The sequence below is a fragment of the Vigna angularis genome, chromosome 10 (genome assembly GCF_016808095.1).
Source record: "Vigna angularis cultivar LongXiaoDou No.4 chromosome 10, ASM1680809v1, whole genome shotgun sequence".
Lineage (NCBI taxonomy): Eukaryota > Viridiplantae > Streptophyta > Magnoliopsida > Fabales > Fabaceae > Vigna > Vigna angularis.
The window spans coordinates 28,444,845-28,464,354 of NC_068979.1; the positions used below are offsets into that span (position 1 = coordinate 28,444,845).

The window sequence follows — 19,510 nt, forward strand, 5'->3', positions numbered from 1 at the left end:
ACGGGATCAAAAATAGATTTACCCTTTTTTAAATGACTCAACGTGATTCTTGTTATTGAGATATTGAGCAATAAACACATAAAAATTTGCCTTTGAAATTAAACAATAAATAGGTAAAAATAATAGGTGGTTGTATTAACAAATATCAACTCACCATCTCTAAACCACATTAACATTAATTAACAAAACCACATTAACATTAATTAACAAAAGATGTATTGACATTTGAAAAATATAGGAACGACATTAAATAATATAAGTAAATAAAAAAGTATTAAATCATTACTATAATTATAAGAAAAGTATGATATTAAACCTAGAACAAACTACAAATATCATAGTGTGCTCATGATCTCAATTGTACTAATCAATATATTTGATATAAATAATTCGTTCTAACAGAAGGGTAATAAAAAAGTTATATATTTCTTTCTTCCTTTTTTTAGTCAAACAAGTCCACTTTCTCCATTTTTGAATCATATTTTTTTTTACAAAACATAGAATCTTAAAATTTGATTTCGGTATAATTCAATTCAAATTATCAACAAAATATCATTAGTTTCCAAAACTATGTCTTAAACAAAATCTAATGTTTAAATATTTTTAGAAAAAAATTATCTAACTCACTTTTATTCCCAATTTCATAAAGCCCACCACTCTTTATGAAATTTCTAGCACACTTTTATTATTTGAGGTACATCATCCAACTTTATAACAATAACAATAGCGCTGAAATAACTTTTGTATGATCTTAAAGTTTAGATTTAGAAATCAATCAAATATAACATGAAAAATAATTCTCACTTATTTGAATTATATTAATGGAGTATTTTGGACACATGGAAAGTAAAAACCAGAAAAGTGTGTGTCACGTGAGGTGGAATCTTTAGCTGCAGTCTCGTCTTGTCATCCAAATCTTACCAACAAAACCCTATCTTTCCTACTGGGATCTGATTCCTCTCTCTCTCTTTCTTATGTCTATAATTCATCGATGGATCATATAAAAGTGCCTCATCCTAATGATTTAGACCTAAAAATGACCCAATCATATTAAATCACCGACCTTTTATGTCCAATGTATAATTTTCAGTTTTGAACAATGATTCATGACATTGGACTGTTGTTTGATAATTGAGATGAAGAGAAGAAAAAATGCAAATATAGTAATAGATGATATAATTTATGTTATTTGCTTAAGATTAAAACAAATTGATTTAATATAAAATAGTTTTAGTGGTTATTGTTTATGGACTTATATAAAAGGAAATTTTTATTGTTTAGGTTTGTTTGTTGTAAAGTTCATCTTTTAAAGGTTTTATAATGAACTAATTTAAACATTTTTTGATATTAATTGGATTTTAATTTTCTTTAGTTTTTGGTTATTTCAGAAACTGAAACAAGCAGTTGAAAAACTGAAATAAGTTATTATTAATAAAAAGTGATTCTCTTGAAAGAAAATAACTGTGACAAAGGATATTAGAGATAAGAACAATAATATGTTAATGGAACATTTCGTATGCAATATACTGTTGATCTTGAATCCAAATTTTGGATGCGGAAAATTTAGTCGTCCAGTGTTTTATGTAGATTATGAATATGCTTTTGGTCTCATTTGACCCCAAATCAAACACACATTCAATATACAACAGTTACTCTACTGGTATGTTTGGTTCAAAAAAACAGACAAATATCGGATTTTTTTGGATTATTTGGTAAATAAGAAAATAAAAATAAAAATTCTCTCCCACTTGTTAAAGATTATATATGGATAGAGGAGACCAGACGTTACTCAATTGGAGTGAACCAATATAAAAATATCTGTGCATTTATTATTTATCTCTGTCTAAATGCTTCTCTTATAAAACCTCCAGTTGCACTTTAGTTTTTACAAAACAAGAATCATTCCATACTAAACGATTGATCTTTAACTAAGGAAGTTTTTACAACCTCTACACTATATATATTGAATAGCACGTGAAAAAAGTTACTGTTTATAACCACTTGCAAGTCGAGCGTTAAACAATTATTTGACAAATCTCATACTCAACGAACGTGCTGTATCATAAAGGTTGCGAAATTTTTTTTCTATTAACTTTGTTCAACCCCTCTTCTAGTCTTTTTCAGATACTTTAGGGTTAAAAATCAAATTCAGCAACAAGCTGAGAGGGACGCAAGGTACAATAATAGGGGAAGGAGAGAGATCATCTTTGGGGAAGGAGATTAGGTTTGTCTTCACTTAAACAAAGATAGATTTCCTAAACAAAGAAAGTTCAAACTTAGTCCCTGAGGAGATGATACCTTTAGAGACCTTAAAAGAGTGAATATCAAAGCTTATAGGCTATAACTGCCTAAGAAGTACAAAGTTAATTGCATCTTTAATGTCAATGACCTTATTCCTTGTTGCATGTGGAACTGATAATGAGGAAAATCCTTTAGATTTGAGGTCAAATCCTTCTTAAGAGGGAAGGGATGATGACATACCTCTAGCCAAGGAGCCTACAACAAGAGCAATGGCCAAAAGGATACAAGAAGATTGAGCTTCCTCACAACTTTGTATGTCGAAGTTGATGTTCAAATTGGCTAAGCAGGATGTGAAGATTTTGGTCTAAGACTCTTTGTTTGTATTTCTTTTGGGCTTGTATTTGGGCTGAGTAGTATAGGATTTTATGGGTCATGTATTTGGGCCTTGTTTGGGCTTTTGGGCCTAGTAGAATAACTTGGGCCTAGATAAGGTGGACCTTGTGCATGAGATATGAGAACTAGGATTATTTGGGCTAGCTTGGGTCTCAAGCAACCCTATATGGGATATGTTATGTCCCTTCTCCATGTGGGAAACATGACCTTGCCTTTTGAATTTTCGCTCTTCTTTTGGAGAAGCTTAGCTCTCCCTTGTTCCAATAAATAGAGTAGCAACCCTCTTATAAATTCCTTCATTAATATAGTGGAGAATATTTGTTGAGATCACTATAAATATTTCTTTCTTTGTGAATCAATCTAGGTTAGAGCTCCCCTTCTAGGTTTTCTTTAGCTATCTTTCCTTGAGAATTGGTCTAATCTCTTTTAAGAGCACCTACTTATCACCATTAAACACCATCGTCGAACCATTTCTTCTTCATTTGCTTTCATGAACATATGATCTTGGAGATGATGTCATTATTTTCCAAACAATCTAGTGTTAGCCATGAGTGTCCGTGTTTCATATAATACCCAGCTTTTAACCAACAGTGGTTGAGTTCCAAAGAATACTTTAGGTTGTTTAGCCCATAATGGTTAACGCTCCATTTTTAACTAAAAGTTGTTGCATTCCAAACAAAACCCACAGTTTTTAACAAAGAGTGATTGTATGTTCAATGAAGAATTAGGTTGTTTTAGCCACAAGTAGATAAGGTGCAAATAGCATTCATTTGTCTTCCTATTGTTTGTTTTCTCAGTGAAACTTGATCAAGTTGGCCAAAACATGGATGTAGTTTGCTTTTACAAACAAACCAATATAAAAACGCGTAAACCCTTAATATCCTTAATTAAATTTATATTGTTTGTTATAAAACATGAACTAACTAAGGAGAATTTTTTAAAACATTCTCTAAAAAAATTGTATTATTTTATCTTGCAATTCAAAGTTGTGTCAAAGAGTATGCTATTAGACACAATACTGTGAAAAACTACTTAAGTTTTCAATACACTATTTAAACCTCTTTTCTTGTGTATTTCACCTATTTTTACATTTTGATACAATTTAATCTTACAACATGGAAGTAGAAAATCAATTATATGGAAAGTTAAAAGAATTAGATTGGATAAAGGTGAGAAATATATTTTATTTAATGGTTATTGTGTAAAAGAAGATATACTCTATGAACTAACCCCACAATATTAACTGAATCTAATGGTGTCAGTGAGAGGAAAAATATGACTACTAAGCAAATGATTAATGTTATGTTTATTAATTCTTACAACATGTTTTTCACAAAAATAAAGTACCAAATTAGAAAATGAGTAAGACATCATATCATTGAAAGGTTACTAATCTAATATTAAATACTTAAGAACGTTGGAGTGTCTAGTTAAAATGATTTTTCTTGATCTTAAAAAAGAAAGAAAAATATGCTATCAAACTTTTGAATTTATGATTTTTTTATTATGTGGAACATAGTTTTATTTGTAGGTTTCTTGTTTTTAAAAGGGATGTAATTGATTATAGTAGTATAATAGAAACTAAAATTGTTGAGTTCTCTAAACATATTTTCCCTTTAAAGGTTAACAATACATATGAACAACTTATAGAAATCACTAATAGAAACATATGTGAGGATTTAAGAATTTTAAGAAAAAGGAAAAAATGATTTTTTGGATAGCTTTTATGGTTGGAAATTATTCAATAGTGCTACTAATGCAAAACATTAGGATAAGATCATGAGGAATATAAAATTGATTATATTAATAAAAATAATACTCGAACTCTGATACACTTTTATAAAAGATCGAATTGATTGGTTATAAGTAAACTTAAAAAAAAAACACTGTCTTAATGAATCCATAGAAAAATATAATGAAAGACTAGTAGGGAAAGATTTTACTTAAAACCAACATAAGATTATTTTGATACTCCCCTCCTAATTAGTAGAATTTCTTCTATTTGTACACAATTTAATTGAATTTGGAGGTGATTTTATGATTATATAAATTTATAAGTATATTATGCAAATATGTAATAAAAAAATTTAACATTCACATTTTAGGACTCCATTCCCTTCATCGCTTCCTTTATCAATGAGAAAAATTTCATTTCACAAATTTATTGACAATTTTTTACTTTTAAAAAAATATAAAATATCATCTTTTGACTTATTCTTTCTTATTTTTTAAAATATTCCTGCCTTTTCAACTAATTAACAATACATTTGACCATAACTAGTTTAACTTTGATCATGACAATATTATGCGTAAAGAAAAATGTTTTGAAAAAAACGTAGATCAATGAATAAATAACGTATAAAAATCAAATAAAAAAGCGAGAAACTCCTATTTTTATTGATTAAATATATATCATATATAATAATAAGATCCATAACCTAAAAATTAATTGTACAAAGTAATAACGTAACACGATAATATAAAACAATCAATTGGATATGGAAAAAATTTAATAACAGTCATACAATACCTATAAAAATTAAATTAATAAAATAATTCATTAAATCGGTAAGATTTGGAAAATCATTATTATTTATTACTGATTTAAAATCTCAACAAGTTTTGTCCCCCCCAAAAAAACTTGATACTATTCATTGAATATTATAAAAAAATGGTCAGTCTTTTAATTTTTATTTATTAAATACAGAATTTTCAAAACATTTTAAAACCAAATTAAATACACTTAAAAAAATTCATCATATCTTCATCTGTTCGAATTTGGAGAAATCGTACACTCGAAGGGGACACAAACTTTCTTTCTTTTCTTGCCTTTGTCGGAAGGTGCCAAGTGACGGAAAAACTATATCTGTATTTTTTTTGTCCACCTTCACTATTGGAATCATTAATCCACTCAATCACACAAAGCTATACGTACGTTTACAATGTTTTGTTTTTCTGTCTAAGAATATCGTTAATAATTCGGTCTACAATAATAATAATGAGAGATAAACAAAGATTCGAAGACTTTGAAAGAAAAAATTTGGATGAAGGAATAGATAGTCGGTAATTATCGAAGAAACATGTTAGTAAGTCCATCATAAATGACGTGACAGATTTAAGAGTAATTGTATTGGTTAATTATCCAACTACACCGTCACACATGCATAATATTTATATTCAAACTACAATGACACAATTAAAGTTGTGATAAATATGCAACCCACAATAATCCGATCAGTGATGCAATAAACAATATCCAATTATAAAGTATATGTTGATGTTCAAGTTTAATAACTTGTATTTCCAATCAAACATGTTCATCTAGACCAAGAAATTATATGTTTATAAAACATGAGCAAGTGCAAAAGCACCATCATAGTTATAAAATAAGTATGTTCTTTAACAAAATAACTAATAATCTATGTAGTCATCATCAGAATGATCTTGTTGTTGTTCATCATTCTGCTGCTCTAAAGGTGGTTGGATTAGTGTAGGTTGGACTAATGTGGGGTGCTTTGGGACGGAGGGTGATGGATAGGGTTGTAGTTGGGTCGGAGGGACGATGGACTACAATTGTGAAGACTCAGGCAGCAATCTCATGACCAGTTGTTTGAATCGGTAAACTCGTCCCTAAATTCGTTGTATTCTTGGTTGCATTGTTCTAGTCGTTGTATGAGGTGGACAACGAACTCGTCAGCACTGGTGGAAGAAGATGGTTGGTGGTTGAGAGTACCTCTTCCCGCCGTGTAATTTGTAGCAAGTTGTCTTGCCCCGTGGACTCATCTTTTTTCTTCCCACTAATGACATCAACCCAACACTGTGTCCTACGCATGTCATCGTCATCACTATTCTCGTTTGATGCAGTAGGACATGACCCATGGCCGAATCTGACTTGTGAAAATCGATTTGAAAATTCTTTATGTTCAAACTTTATGCACAATATTAGTAAATGATATAGTAGAATAAGTTTAAAATTTAAAGCAATTAATATTAACAGTGTTTGCATACATGTGATCTCTGATACCTTTCATCAATGAATTAACTCGTCCCAACTCTTCGTGTTTATAACAAAATAAAATGTTATATATGTACATAAAACATAAAATACATAAGTTTATGAAACACATACAAAAGTAATGAAGGTTTAACATGTTCATGAACAATGATTGATCCCCTGTATGTAGGGTCTCACCTTTTTCCGAAGTTCTATTCTTCTAGGCAGTAGCACATTTATTGAAAAAATTTGGCGAATTCCAATGTGCGAGTAAGGAGTTCCATATCTGCTCACCAATCTAGTAAGGGTGCTCTCTTGCATTGCGTGCATCTCTAAACATCTCCGACAGCCTATGAAATGCTTTAATGTGGAAATTTCTGTGAATCATACCTTCATCTGTAATAATAAAATCATTCAAACATCTCAATTGATGTATTGCGTTTTGATCTTGACTTAACATACATTAATAAAAAATGTGAATTAGTTTGATGGACTTTCACCTTAAAGCGTTGCCAAAATCACTCTTTGTCCTTTGCAACCTTAATGTTTTGTCATTTCCTTTCTATTAAGTAAAGTCTATATTACACTTTTGGCTCAGTGTAATATATCTTCATGTAGTATGAAAAGGTGGACATATATATAGATTTGCGATTATATATTCACTAATACAAAAACAACGTACAACGTCGAATATTTTGGGCCTTTCACGTCAAATTTGAAAACGACGTCATATCGGGAGACGTTAAATTGACGTCGAATTTAAAAAATTCGACGTTAAATTTAACCTCAAATTTTATCAACATTAATCAATTTTTTTTATATTTTTAATTAATTGTGATCATTTTTTACAACTCTACGAGACCTGTAAAGTAAAAAAACAACAAATTTCAGTTTTTGATATTTTGTAAAGCATGAACTATGAACGTGTAATATAGTATCAACAATAAACAACAGTGACAAACAACAAACAAGTTCAATCAAACAACAACAACAAACAAGTTCAACCAAACAATAACAACAAACAAGTTCAACAAAAAAATAACAACAAACAAGTTTAACAAATAAGTTCTTTAAAACGAAAACTAACCTTGGTTCATCGGAATAAAGTGTTGTCACAAGTGAGAGAGAAAACAAAATGCGCATATGAAGGACAAGAACACGAAAATAATCGGTCAAAACAAACGAAAAACCCATACATAAAGTTGTAAATTAACATGCATTTGTATCAAATGAAAGAAAGATTACATCTGATGGTTGTCAAACTCCGTTCCAGAAAAAAATGAGCAGAGAAGAGTGTCTCACGCGCTAAGATAAAGTGAATGAATTTTCAATCTCCCGCTCAAATTTTTATTGAATTCACTAACCTTTTGACGTTTAACGCTGGACATTCGACGTTTTATATCCTTTTGGGTCGAATTACAGTTCCAAACGACGTTTAATAATTGTATTTATTTACAAAAATGTCACCGATTATTTTTAACGTTGGCTATTGAGTGGTTCAATGTTGAACGCGTGATGTTATACGCTACTTTTGCACTAGTGATTATTTTTCAAATAAATGTAATAGTAGTTCTTGAGTAAATTGTTTTGTAATATTAAAAATGTTATGTATCCTACAATACAATAGTTAAACACTATAAAAAATTAAAATATTACATTTATAAATTTAAATACTTTTGTTTACTAACTATTATAAAATTAACATTGTAATTAACATAAAAAACAAATAATATGATCGCGTTGAAAATTTTTAATTAATATAAAATAACAATGTAATTAAGATAAAAAACAATAAATATTTATTATTATTTTTATTTAAAATGTGATGTATAAGAATAACTGATAATATAATAATATTACTTAATTCATAAAAAAAATTAAGTAACATAATAGAATAAAATATTAATCATATCAAACAAAATAAAGAAGATATAATTAATACGAATATTCATCATTTTAGTTTTCATAATTTAACATAAAGAGATACTATAATAATAATATAACGAGAATATCACGAAAATGATAAATGACATTTTCATTCAATATGTCAAATAACAAATAACAAAATACAAAATTTATTTTATAAGCGTTATAAAAATATTTTTATTCCATTAAAACTATGCAAAATAAAATAATCAAACTCATTTCATTCCATTCCATTTTCTTTCCTTTACTATATCTAAAATACGCATTCCTCCAAGATTTCATATATACAATAGAGAAAAAAAAAAAAAAAAATATATATATATATATATATATATATATATATATATATATATATATATATATATATAGCGTGGCAGATCTACTCGTTATATTAACACGATCTTATCTTTCCACATTTGAATAATATAAAATGACTCATAAAAAAGAAACTTTATGGGGAAGATAGAATCCCGAAAAAGAGGTGAGAGGATATTATAGTAAAACGGCAGCCAATCACCAGAACAATGATGAAACGTCCCGGAAACTAGGCAAGGGCAAGACCGTCTTTTCGCTTCCCTCACAATAGTCACGGACGGCCCTAAAAAAATGCACAGCAAACCCTCCCTCACATACACCTCCACCCTATAAATTCACCTTCTGCCCCCTCCACCAAACCACACGCAACTCTTTCTCGTTACGTTTTCTTCAGCGCCTCTCCTTTCTCTCTCTCTCTCTCTCAATATTTCACTCGTCTTGATTTTTAGGGTTTCGCTTGGTATCGTGATTCCTCTTCTGCTCCTAATATGTATGCGTTGATCTTCTCCTTATTCTTTTTCCAACTCTGCACCGTTTGAATCGTTTACACCTGCATGATTTTCATTTTACAGATTCTGTTTTGTTTCCTGAAATTTCAGATTCTCTGCTTTTTCGTATTGGATGATTTAAGGTCTTTTCCGCGTAATTCATTGCGGCATTTTAATCGATTAATAAAACCAGGTATTAATTCTTCCTTTTATGTATTCCTTTGTAACCATTGCAGTGAGGTTTCTAGATCCGATGCGCTGTTTTCTTTCTCTTGTTTATTTGCCCTGTCTGTCTCGATATGATTGTGGTATCGTTTTGCTTTTGTGTCCTTTATGTTTAATATTGTTCTAATGATTTTGATATTATTTTCTTTCCTTTCCTTCTCGCCTTAAAAAAGTGTTTATTTGGTGTATTTTGTAATGATTACCAATTGCCGTTGTCTAATGAAATTTCAATTCCCGTTGTTGGGCATGCAAACGATTTTCTTTATCTCGTGTATTTCATGCATTTGTTTCTGTTTGTCATGTCGATGTCTATTTGTATAACTGGGACCTCTTATTGTTTAGTTGGTGGTAATTGTGTCTCCTTTTTTTTTCTTTTTTTCTTCTTTTCGTTTTCGCTTTTCTTGATCAATTTCTTCTTTTTGGAGCGCTTCTATTGCATTAAATCTTTGACCGATCTCCATCGTTTTCTTTGTTTTAGAATTGTTCAAGGGTGTGATCCCCTTTTGCTTTTTAAAGTTGAAAGCTTTTTCATAGAACACTTAGTTCTTATTATTCGTAACATTAATAAAGTATTCTTTTTAATAAGTATATATTTGTTGCTGCTTTACTAGAAAAGCTTTTATATGATTTTTGTGAATCTGAAAATTAACCTTGCACGATTTGTTCGATTTAAAATTATTTTTCATACTTGTCATACACATGATCAATACCGTGTATATGGTTTGCAGTGATATTATCTTTCCTGGATTGAGTTGCATGTTTGGACAATTGCTTATGTCTGTTGATTGTGTGATTCAGGACTGAATGAACTAATGGAGTCTAAAGGTGGTAAAAAGAAGTCCAGTAGTAGTAGTAAATCATTGTTCTACGAAGCTCCCCTCGGATACAGCATTGAAGACATTCGACCAAACGGTGGCATCAAAAAATTCAGATCTGCTGCTTACTCCAACGTGAGTTTTCAATTCTTATTCATTGTTATTATTTTGCTGTTAAATGAACTCTCTTCTATTGCCGTAGTTGAAAATTTATTGATACAAGCTAATAGCTGTTTTTGTTTGTTGGTTTGCAGTGCGCTCGCAAGCCATCCTGATACGTCCTTCGATTGATAGTCATTGCATGCAAGCAGTGTTTTATTAGTTTTTTGTTTGTTTTGTTTTCGTTTAGGTTTTCACTACTCTCCTTCAAACTCCATCTTTCCGATTGCTCTCTTTGAGATACTCTGTGCCGTTTCCTACTGCGTTCGTTTCTTTCCCGAAACACGACCATGGCAGTTTCTGCAATAGGTTTTGAAGGTTATGAAAAGAGGTTGGAAATATGCTTTTCCCAACCAGGAATATTTGCTGACCCTGAAGGAAGGGGTTTAAGAGTTCTTACGAAATCCCAGTTGGATGAGATCCTAACACCAGCTGCTTGCACCATAGTCTCTTCGCTCTCAAATGATGATGTTGACTCCTATGTACTGTCGGAGTCCAGCCTCTTTGTTTATGCGTACAAGATCATCATCAAAACCTGTGGGACTACAAAGTTACTTCTTGCAATCCCGCCCATACTGAAGTTCGCTGATATGCTTTCTCTTAAAGTTAGGTCTGTAACGTATACCAGGGGAAGTTTCATCTTTCCTGGTGCTCAGCCATATCCCCATCGCTGCTTTACTGAGGAAGTAGCTATCCTTAATGACTACTTTGGGAAACTTGGATTAGGCAGCATGGCTTATATCATGGGTAGTCCAGACCAAAAGCAGAAATGGCATATCTACTCTGCATCTGATGATTCTGTAATGTCATCTGATAACAACAATATTTATACTCTAGAGATGTGTATGACGGGCCTGGATAGAGAGAAAGCACAAATTTTCTACAAAGAACAATCTGCTTCAGCTGCCATTATGACTGTTAATTCTGGCATCAGAAAGATTCTTCCGAATTCTGAGATATGCGATTTCGACTTTGAGCCATGTGGTTATTCAATGAATTCTGTTGAAGGGGGTGCTGTTTCTACCATTCATATTACTCCTGAAGATGGATTCAGTTATGCAAGCTTTGAGACTGTGGGCTACGACTTTAAAGTTTTGAACCTGAACGAGTTAGTTGACAGGGTATTGTCATGTTTCCTTCCGAATGAATTTTCTGTAGCAATTCATGCGGATGGTGCAAGCAAGCCCTTTGAACATATGTTTTTTGTGGATGTGAAGGGATACTGTCGTGAAGAGTGGAGCCACGAAGGGCTTGGAATGGGTGGTTCTGTTGTCTACCAAAGATTCGTCAAGATCAGTGACTGTGTTTCACCTAGATCAACTCTGAAGTGTTGGAAAGATGAAGTTGAAGAAGAGTAGTTTAAGTGTGGTTATGAACCTTTGTCTTTTGTAATAAGTCTGGTTTTCCAGACACGTTATTAGTTTTTCTGTTTTGGTGTTTTCAATATTATTGTCTCTGGCGTTTGTTTCTGTAACGTTGGTTGTGTTCTGACTTTTATTAGTTCTATTTCCATTTGAACATTTCAATTGTGTAATAAAAAGGAAGCACTTGCTTTAAATTTGCACTTTTAGGGTTTATAATTGCTAATGTTTATTTTCATTGTTTGGGGTTCGCCCAGAAAAGAAAATGATTACATGTTTAGTGAATCGTGGAAGACTTCACTCAGTTTATAAATTTACGATATGAATGAATATATAGTTCTAATTTAGGATAAATCTGAAAAAAAGCAATATTCGTCTATTCATTGTTATTGTTTTAGAACGGTCTATGTGAATCCAATTTCGAAACTCTGAAAGTTGTGTTTTAGTCCCAACCTTTTTGACGATGATTAATTCAATTTGTATGGATAACACGTCATGTTTTGCTAATTCAATTCTCTAACGCATTTAGTTTGATTCGAAGTCTTCATTTGCTTGGAACTTTTTAATTCAATTCTCTAATTCACTGACAATTCACAGCATCGAACAAATTTTGTTCACTTGAACCGCACAATGAATTTGATTGATTGCACAAATTAATGAATATGGATTTATGTTTTTATTTGATGGGTATTATTAGTTTTTCTATTATTCTTTATTTCCACATGAAGGTCTGTTTGGAATAAAATTGTTATCTTTGTGATTGATATATGTGTTTTTGGATTTTATTTTCTTGCTTCCTTTTATTTGTGTTAACATGGAAGAGTTCAATGGAATGGAATTATAAATTCAAGGACTCGTTATATACATTTAAATCTCACTGTATTTCACACTTTGTAGTTACACATGAGCAATTTGAAACTAAAAAGACTTGTCAATATGACACTTTAGGCTTTGTTTACTTGGAAGAGATTGAAGAAGATGATTTGGAAAGAGTGAGTGGATGAATTTGAGTGGATTTAAGAGTAATTTTTTTGTTGTTTATTTGAGTGACTTTGAAGGTGAGTGAAAGTAGATTTAGAAATAAAGTTTGAGAATTGGTGTAGGATTTGATTGATGTGATAGATAACAAAAAAATTGTGAATTGGTAGAAATTTAAAATTACCAAAATACCCATAGCTATTAGAATGATATAAAATGATAATTGTTAATGTTATATTTAATTTAAAAATGTTTATAAAGAGTGAAAAATTATCGTTAATTATTAAAATTAATTTAAAAAATGTAAAAAAATTATAATTCAATAAAATGAAATTGTTTTTAAATTTAATATTTTTGAGAAAATATTTAAAAAAAAATTATTTTTAAATTTAATACTTGTGAATGCATAAGTCAGCAAAGACACGCAGCATACTCGTGATCTTTACAGGAAAGCAATGTCTCATATATTAATTATGTGCATTATTATTTATTAAGTATAATCTGGAATCAATTATCCAACTTTGAAATCGAATAACATAAATTTTTCGATGATATTATTCAGTTTAGGAAGTGCAAAGATGACAACTACAAATCATCCCATATAAGCGAGTGATACAAAAAGAAGATATCTCGCAAATCCGTGCATTACATCTTTACAAATCCTTGAAAATGAATCCCACTCATCTCTCAAATTAGTATTTTATTTTTCTTCTAAACAATACAATCCTCGAAAACGAACACAATGTTAATGACACTATAATAAAAATTCAAAAACACATTTGAGTGAAAAAAATAATTTTTTCGAGATATATCAACAACACCTCAATCGTTTGGAGACCAAATTAAATATTTAATTAAAAAATATATGTATATTATTATTATACATATTACTCTAATTTAAAATAGACACTTATTTCTTTTATATTTTTATAAAATAACGTTACACTTTTAAATAGATATATACTTCCTACACATCCATAATAAATAATATTCATCTTTATTATATTTTGTTTTTTAGTGACATTCATTTCCCTTATGATTTTGTTAAAAGTATCCTTAAAGAAATATGTCTTTTAAAAAAAATCTTTAATTCTTTATTTAAAAATTATCTTTTTTTTTAATTTTACTGTATGTGATCTTTTTCAAATAAAATAAATAAATTATGAAAAAATAAAAATAATTAAATTTCATCTATTTTTAACTTACGTGAAATAAATGCCACTTTTTTTTTTCATTGTAAAATTATGTACAACATTTTTATTAATTTAAAATAATAAAGTATATTTATTTTGTATTTAGAATATTTTTTCACTATATTAAAATAAGATTATATTTTACAAAATAAAAATCACAAACTACCCCGTCTTTCTTTCGTACACTCTGAACTTCTGTTTTTCCTAATTAATAAAAGGGTCTGTGATATACCAGTAATATCCAAAACTAAACTTTGAGAATGAGTTTGTTCAGTTTCATAGATGAATTAAAAAACAAAATATCTTTTTTGATTAAATGATATAATTTTCTCAGTTTTATTTCTCACATTTCTCTACCTCATTTACTTATAAAGTCGTAATATTTTTCTCTTCAAAACATAGGTTATTATTGTTTCTGAAAGCTTTTGTCGGTTAAATTTGGTGGTTATTTATTTTGTCATTAAAAGTAGAAATGATAAACAATTTTGTCTTTTTGTGGATATTATTTAATTTTCGTTTTATTTTAACTTGAGAATTTTTATATTGACGAAATATAAATATGAGTAATATATATATATATATATATATATATATATATATATATATATATAGATTCATTTAAAATATTTTTAAATTTGAATATTTATTTTCTTTTATAATTTTTTAAAAATAATTTTTTTAACTATATAATTTTGTTTCATTATTCTTTGAAAAATTAATAGAGGTTTTGGTTTTTATGGAATTTTATTTATGTGTAATTATGTAATATTTTATATAATTATGTTAATTTTATCTAATTTGTATTTGTTATTTTGGTTTGAAATTTATACAATTATAATTTCGAGTATTTGCCATTAAATAAGTGAGAATATGTCATTTTGATTGAATATTTTATAATATTGTATTTCTTTTGCTGTGATTTTTACTTTTATATAGAAATAAATAGTTTATATTGAAACTGAAAAAAAAAAATAGGTATAAACATGGGTATGAGTATATTGGTTATCCAATAGGGATGAGATGAGATAAAAGTTTATATCAATTGAGTATGGATATAGAATTATGGATGATTTTTTACTTCAAAATAAAGATGGAATAATGAAACCAGTCCCCGTACCACACTAATGTCATCCCTAATTATAAGATGATCTAATTTTTTTTTTTGGATTGTTTGATTCATAAATTTTCTCCATTAAAGAATTTGAGATATCCTTATAAATCTTACAATTCCTAAGTACCTAATCTAAAATATATTTTTTATTTCAATGTGTATTTTAGATTCAATAATCTAAACAAATTTTAATTTTTCTGAAATATAAAACATAATATATATATATATATATATATATATATATATATATATATATATATATATATATATATATATATTTTGTTACAGACTAGTCACTCTGGAAAAAGAAAAAAACTATTTAACTTCTTTAGTTTGTAAGTAAAACACAAAAATGTGTATATTTCGTTAATCGGTCGTAACTATCTTGTTTTTAGTTGTGAAGTTTTTTTATTATTATGACATAGAAAATATGTGGAAAAGAATTCAAGGAAAGGGTGTCGTGTGATTGATGATTCTAGAATCTAAATTCCAATTATTGGAAAAAGAGGTATTTTAGATATTAAATCGATCATAAAATCACAACTTACCAAAATATGTCAATAAACACATATCTATTAGTTTTTCCATGTTACTAAGGAAGGATCTTATTCCTTATAACTCTTCATGATTGAGTTGCGGGACTCTTTTTGATTTTTAAGAATAACAACAATATGATTGAGATCATTTACAATAATTTTTTTAATATGAAGGCACATTCTGTAGCTCTCTCTAAGCTAAGACTAGTCACCAATTTCAATTTCAGTCATCACAAAAAAAAAATCTACACACCTCGGTTAAGAGAATACATCAATGGAAACTGTAATTATACATGATATTGAAAGCCACAATATGTAACAAAGATAAGAAGTTGAGTGAACTGAAGTACCTAAAAATACTAGAAGGGGATTGAACAGTGTTAATGGAAAACATTTTTACAATCTTTTTGATATATCACTTTCGTCGAGTATAAATATTTTTACATAAGTTGTTAACACTTAACCTTGCTATTAGTTTTAAACTATAAATTCTTTTCAAGTGCTATTAAGAATTTTTCTTGTAGTATTTGATGAAACTTCCTCTTTAAAGAATAGTCGTTTAGTATAGGAAACTCTTATATTCAAAACGAAAATGTATCTGCAGGTTTTAATAAGAGAAGCATTGAGAGAGAATAAAAATAGTAAATTCACATATATTTTTATAGTGGATTCACAGATATTTTTATAGTGGTTCACTCTAACTGAGTAACGTCCAGTCTCCTCTAACCTTAAAAGGGTTCCACTATAATCAAATGAGTATTCTCAGCACTCTTGGTATCCCTGATACGTTGTCTAATTGAATTTCACCACTCCTAGTTGTGTAGTATTTTTTACCACTCCTGATATCCTTAGCCAGGGAATAATTTATCTTACAATATAGTTAAGTTTCATCCAAACTATATTCTTTGAAATATATTTCAGATTATACAATTTTAAATATATTTATATTTTTAAATTCATTCTAAATTATATGATGTAAAATATTTATTTTTTAATACATTTCAAATTATATAAACTAAATTTTAATTTCGAATCAAAATTACATTTCAAATTACACAATTTAATTTGAATTGCACAATCTAAAATATATTAAAAATATATATTTGAAATTGTAAAGTCCTTAACGTGTATCTAAATACATTGTAAATTATACATTTCAAAATATATTTTTGAAGTACATTTTAAATTATGTAATAAATATTTAATTTTTAAAATACATTTCAGGTTATATTATTTAAAATATAATTTTAGATTTGAATTACACTATTTAAAATTCATTTTTTTAAAATATTCCAAATTTTAGAATCTGTAACATACTAAGAAAATGGCTATATAGAGAGAAAGAAAGAGCTTATTCCCACCACCTTCAATCTTCTTCATAACCCTTCTCTCAAAATGCTTATTCCTTGCGCTCCTCTATCGATCTCCTATTATTATGAAGGTGCATGAACCAATTCCCACATTATTAATAATGTTGGGATTGGGCCGTGGTTTCAACAAATTACTGGATAATGCTTCCTGCACCCTATCATTTTCTTTCTATACCCCATCATTTCGGAAAACATTATCTAAAATGGTTTGGGGTGGGACAAAGCTTCCCAAATAGTCCTTCTGAAAAATGCTTCATATACTCATTCAAATATGAAACAACTTAATTTAAAATTAATGCAAAAATATTTTGCCCCTTTTCCTTATTTTATTTAATTTTCTTAAAAAAAAAATACATGAACCCATGTACCACCATACCAAGATCAGCAAACAAATGGAAAAAATAAATAAGTTTCTCTATGAAATAAAAGATTTTGCATAGTCTTTTAATATTTTTTTAATGTATGTGTACATTAGTTTTCATTTATAAAAAAACTGTTAAAACATTTGTTTCTTAGTTTTCTTTTCTAGAACAATTTGTACTCTTAATTAGTATTTAAATTGCTTAGCTTGTTGTGGTAATTTAAAGTTTAAGCCTAAAATACATTGGAAGATAAAAAAACAAGTTTACAAACTTTATTGTATTACGTGACTAAGGTTATTAAAAGAAATATGAATAAACCAAGAATCACCTATAGAGTTGAAGACTAAGAATATCTACTTTTTATTGGTTACGTTAATGACTGAGTTGAATTGATAGTAAGTTTACGGAACATATTGTAAAATAATTTTTTGACCCAACTAAATTTTTTATATTTATTTGATATTATTTTTACTTATTTTTTATTTTATTTTATTTAAAAAAATACAAATTTTAGACTTTTTAAACCATTTTTATCCTGTGTAAAATAATATAAAAGTATGTTATAATACCATTTCTCGAATTTATTATATTACATTTTAGGAATTAAGTTTTGAATTACTTCATAAACCTACAAGTCATCATTGTATCAATGGTTATTATATTATTTAGTGTAATTAATAGTATATATAATATACATATTTAATAGTATAGATATCTACGTGCATATGCATATAATATCTACGTACATATGTACAAATTCATATATACAAATCTACGTACACATATATAAATCTATCTATCTATATATATATATATATATATATATATATATATATATATATATATATATATATATATATATATATATATATATATATATATATATTGGTTTGTTAACATGCGTAGGTCTGTTTTTCAGTTGGTATATTTTAGTAATGTGTACCTGGTTTTAGTAGACAAAAATATCTTTATATATCATGGATTCTAAGTTTTAAGGTTAAGGGTATTTTAATAATTTTCATTCTCAAAACTAAAAAAAGAAACCACAAACTCTTACTCACCTCTCTGATTCCTCTCAACCCTTTCTCTTTCATTTTTTGTTAAACAATTTATTACAAAAAATGATTTTATAATGAGTTTTCATTTTATAATTTTTGTCTTATCTAATTTTAATTTTATCTAATTTTCACAAGCATAATGACATATGAAGAAATTGGTAATTGACCTGAAAAAAAAAAATGAGAAGCATTCGCTGTTAAACAATTTCTTAAAAAAATGATTTTATAATGAGTTTTCATTTTATAATTTTTGTCTTTATCTAATTTTATCTAATTTTCACAAGCATAATGACATCTAAAGAAATTGGTAATTGGTATGGAAAAATATCAGAAACACTCACGGTTAAACAATTTCTAAAATAAATAATTTTATAATGAGTTTTCATTTTATAATATTTGTCTTATCTAATTTTCACAAGAATAATTAGTTTATGATGCTTCTTCTTTCTTTCTTTAGCTTTTATGATGCTTCTTCTTTCCTAAGCTTTCCTCTGTTAGCAATGCACCTCTAATATTTTATCACGGAAGGCAGTGTTGTCCTTGTTAGTTCAAGTTTTCAATCTAACGAAAATAACTTTACAATTATTTTCTTAATCGGTCATATTTATGTTCAATCCAAAAAATAAAGGAAAATAGTCGCTTACACAATAAATTTTTCTTTAGTTATAAAAATATTTAAAAAAACAATAATTTTCAGTAAATTAACGAATTGAGAATATAAAATATCTAAAACTTAAGAGATGAAAATAAAAAGTAAAAATAATGTAGTTGAGAGAGTAAACCACTTATAGCTGAAGCAAAAAAAAATTGATGTTTTAAAAGAAAAAGGAGAAAAATTAAATTAGTATCGATAACAATAAAAGCAAAATAAGATTTTAGGACAATACAGTGACGTCTGAAAAAGAATAGATGAATATATTATCATCATATAAATAAAATGTAGACCATCATATTGTGTTTGAGAACGAAGAAAAATGTAATTAAG

The 19,510-nt window shown here is 28.1% G+C and overlaps 1 protein-coding gene across 2 annotated transcripts; it reads left to right on the forward strand.

The window, feature by feature from the left end:
- The first annotated feature begins 9,200 nt into the window (after positions 1 to 9,200).
- On the forward strand, positions 9,201 to 12,114 carry LOC108335763 (S-adenosylmethionine decarboxylase proenzyme). Of its 2 annotated transcripts, XM_017571900.2 has the most exons (3): positions 9,201 to 9,359; positions 9,469 to 9,550; positions 10,381 to 12,114. In XM_017571900.2, exon 3 carries the CDS (start codon positions 10,847 to 10,849, stop codon positions 11,912 to 11,914), a length of 1,068 nt encoding a protein of 355 aa, XP_017427389.1. In that variant the 5' UTR covers positions 9,201 to 9,359; positions 9,469 to 9,550; positions 10,381 to 10,846; the 3' UTR covers positions 11,915 to 12,114. The 2 variants fall into 2 exon arrangements, with proteins under 2 accessions (XP_017427389.1, XP_052725163.1); XM_052869203.1 differs by having other exon boundaries at positions 9,469 to 12,114.
- The last annotated feature ends 7,396 nt before the right edge of the window (positions 12,115 to 19,510 follow it).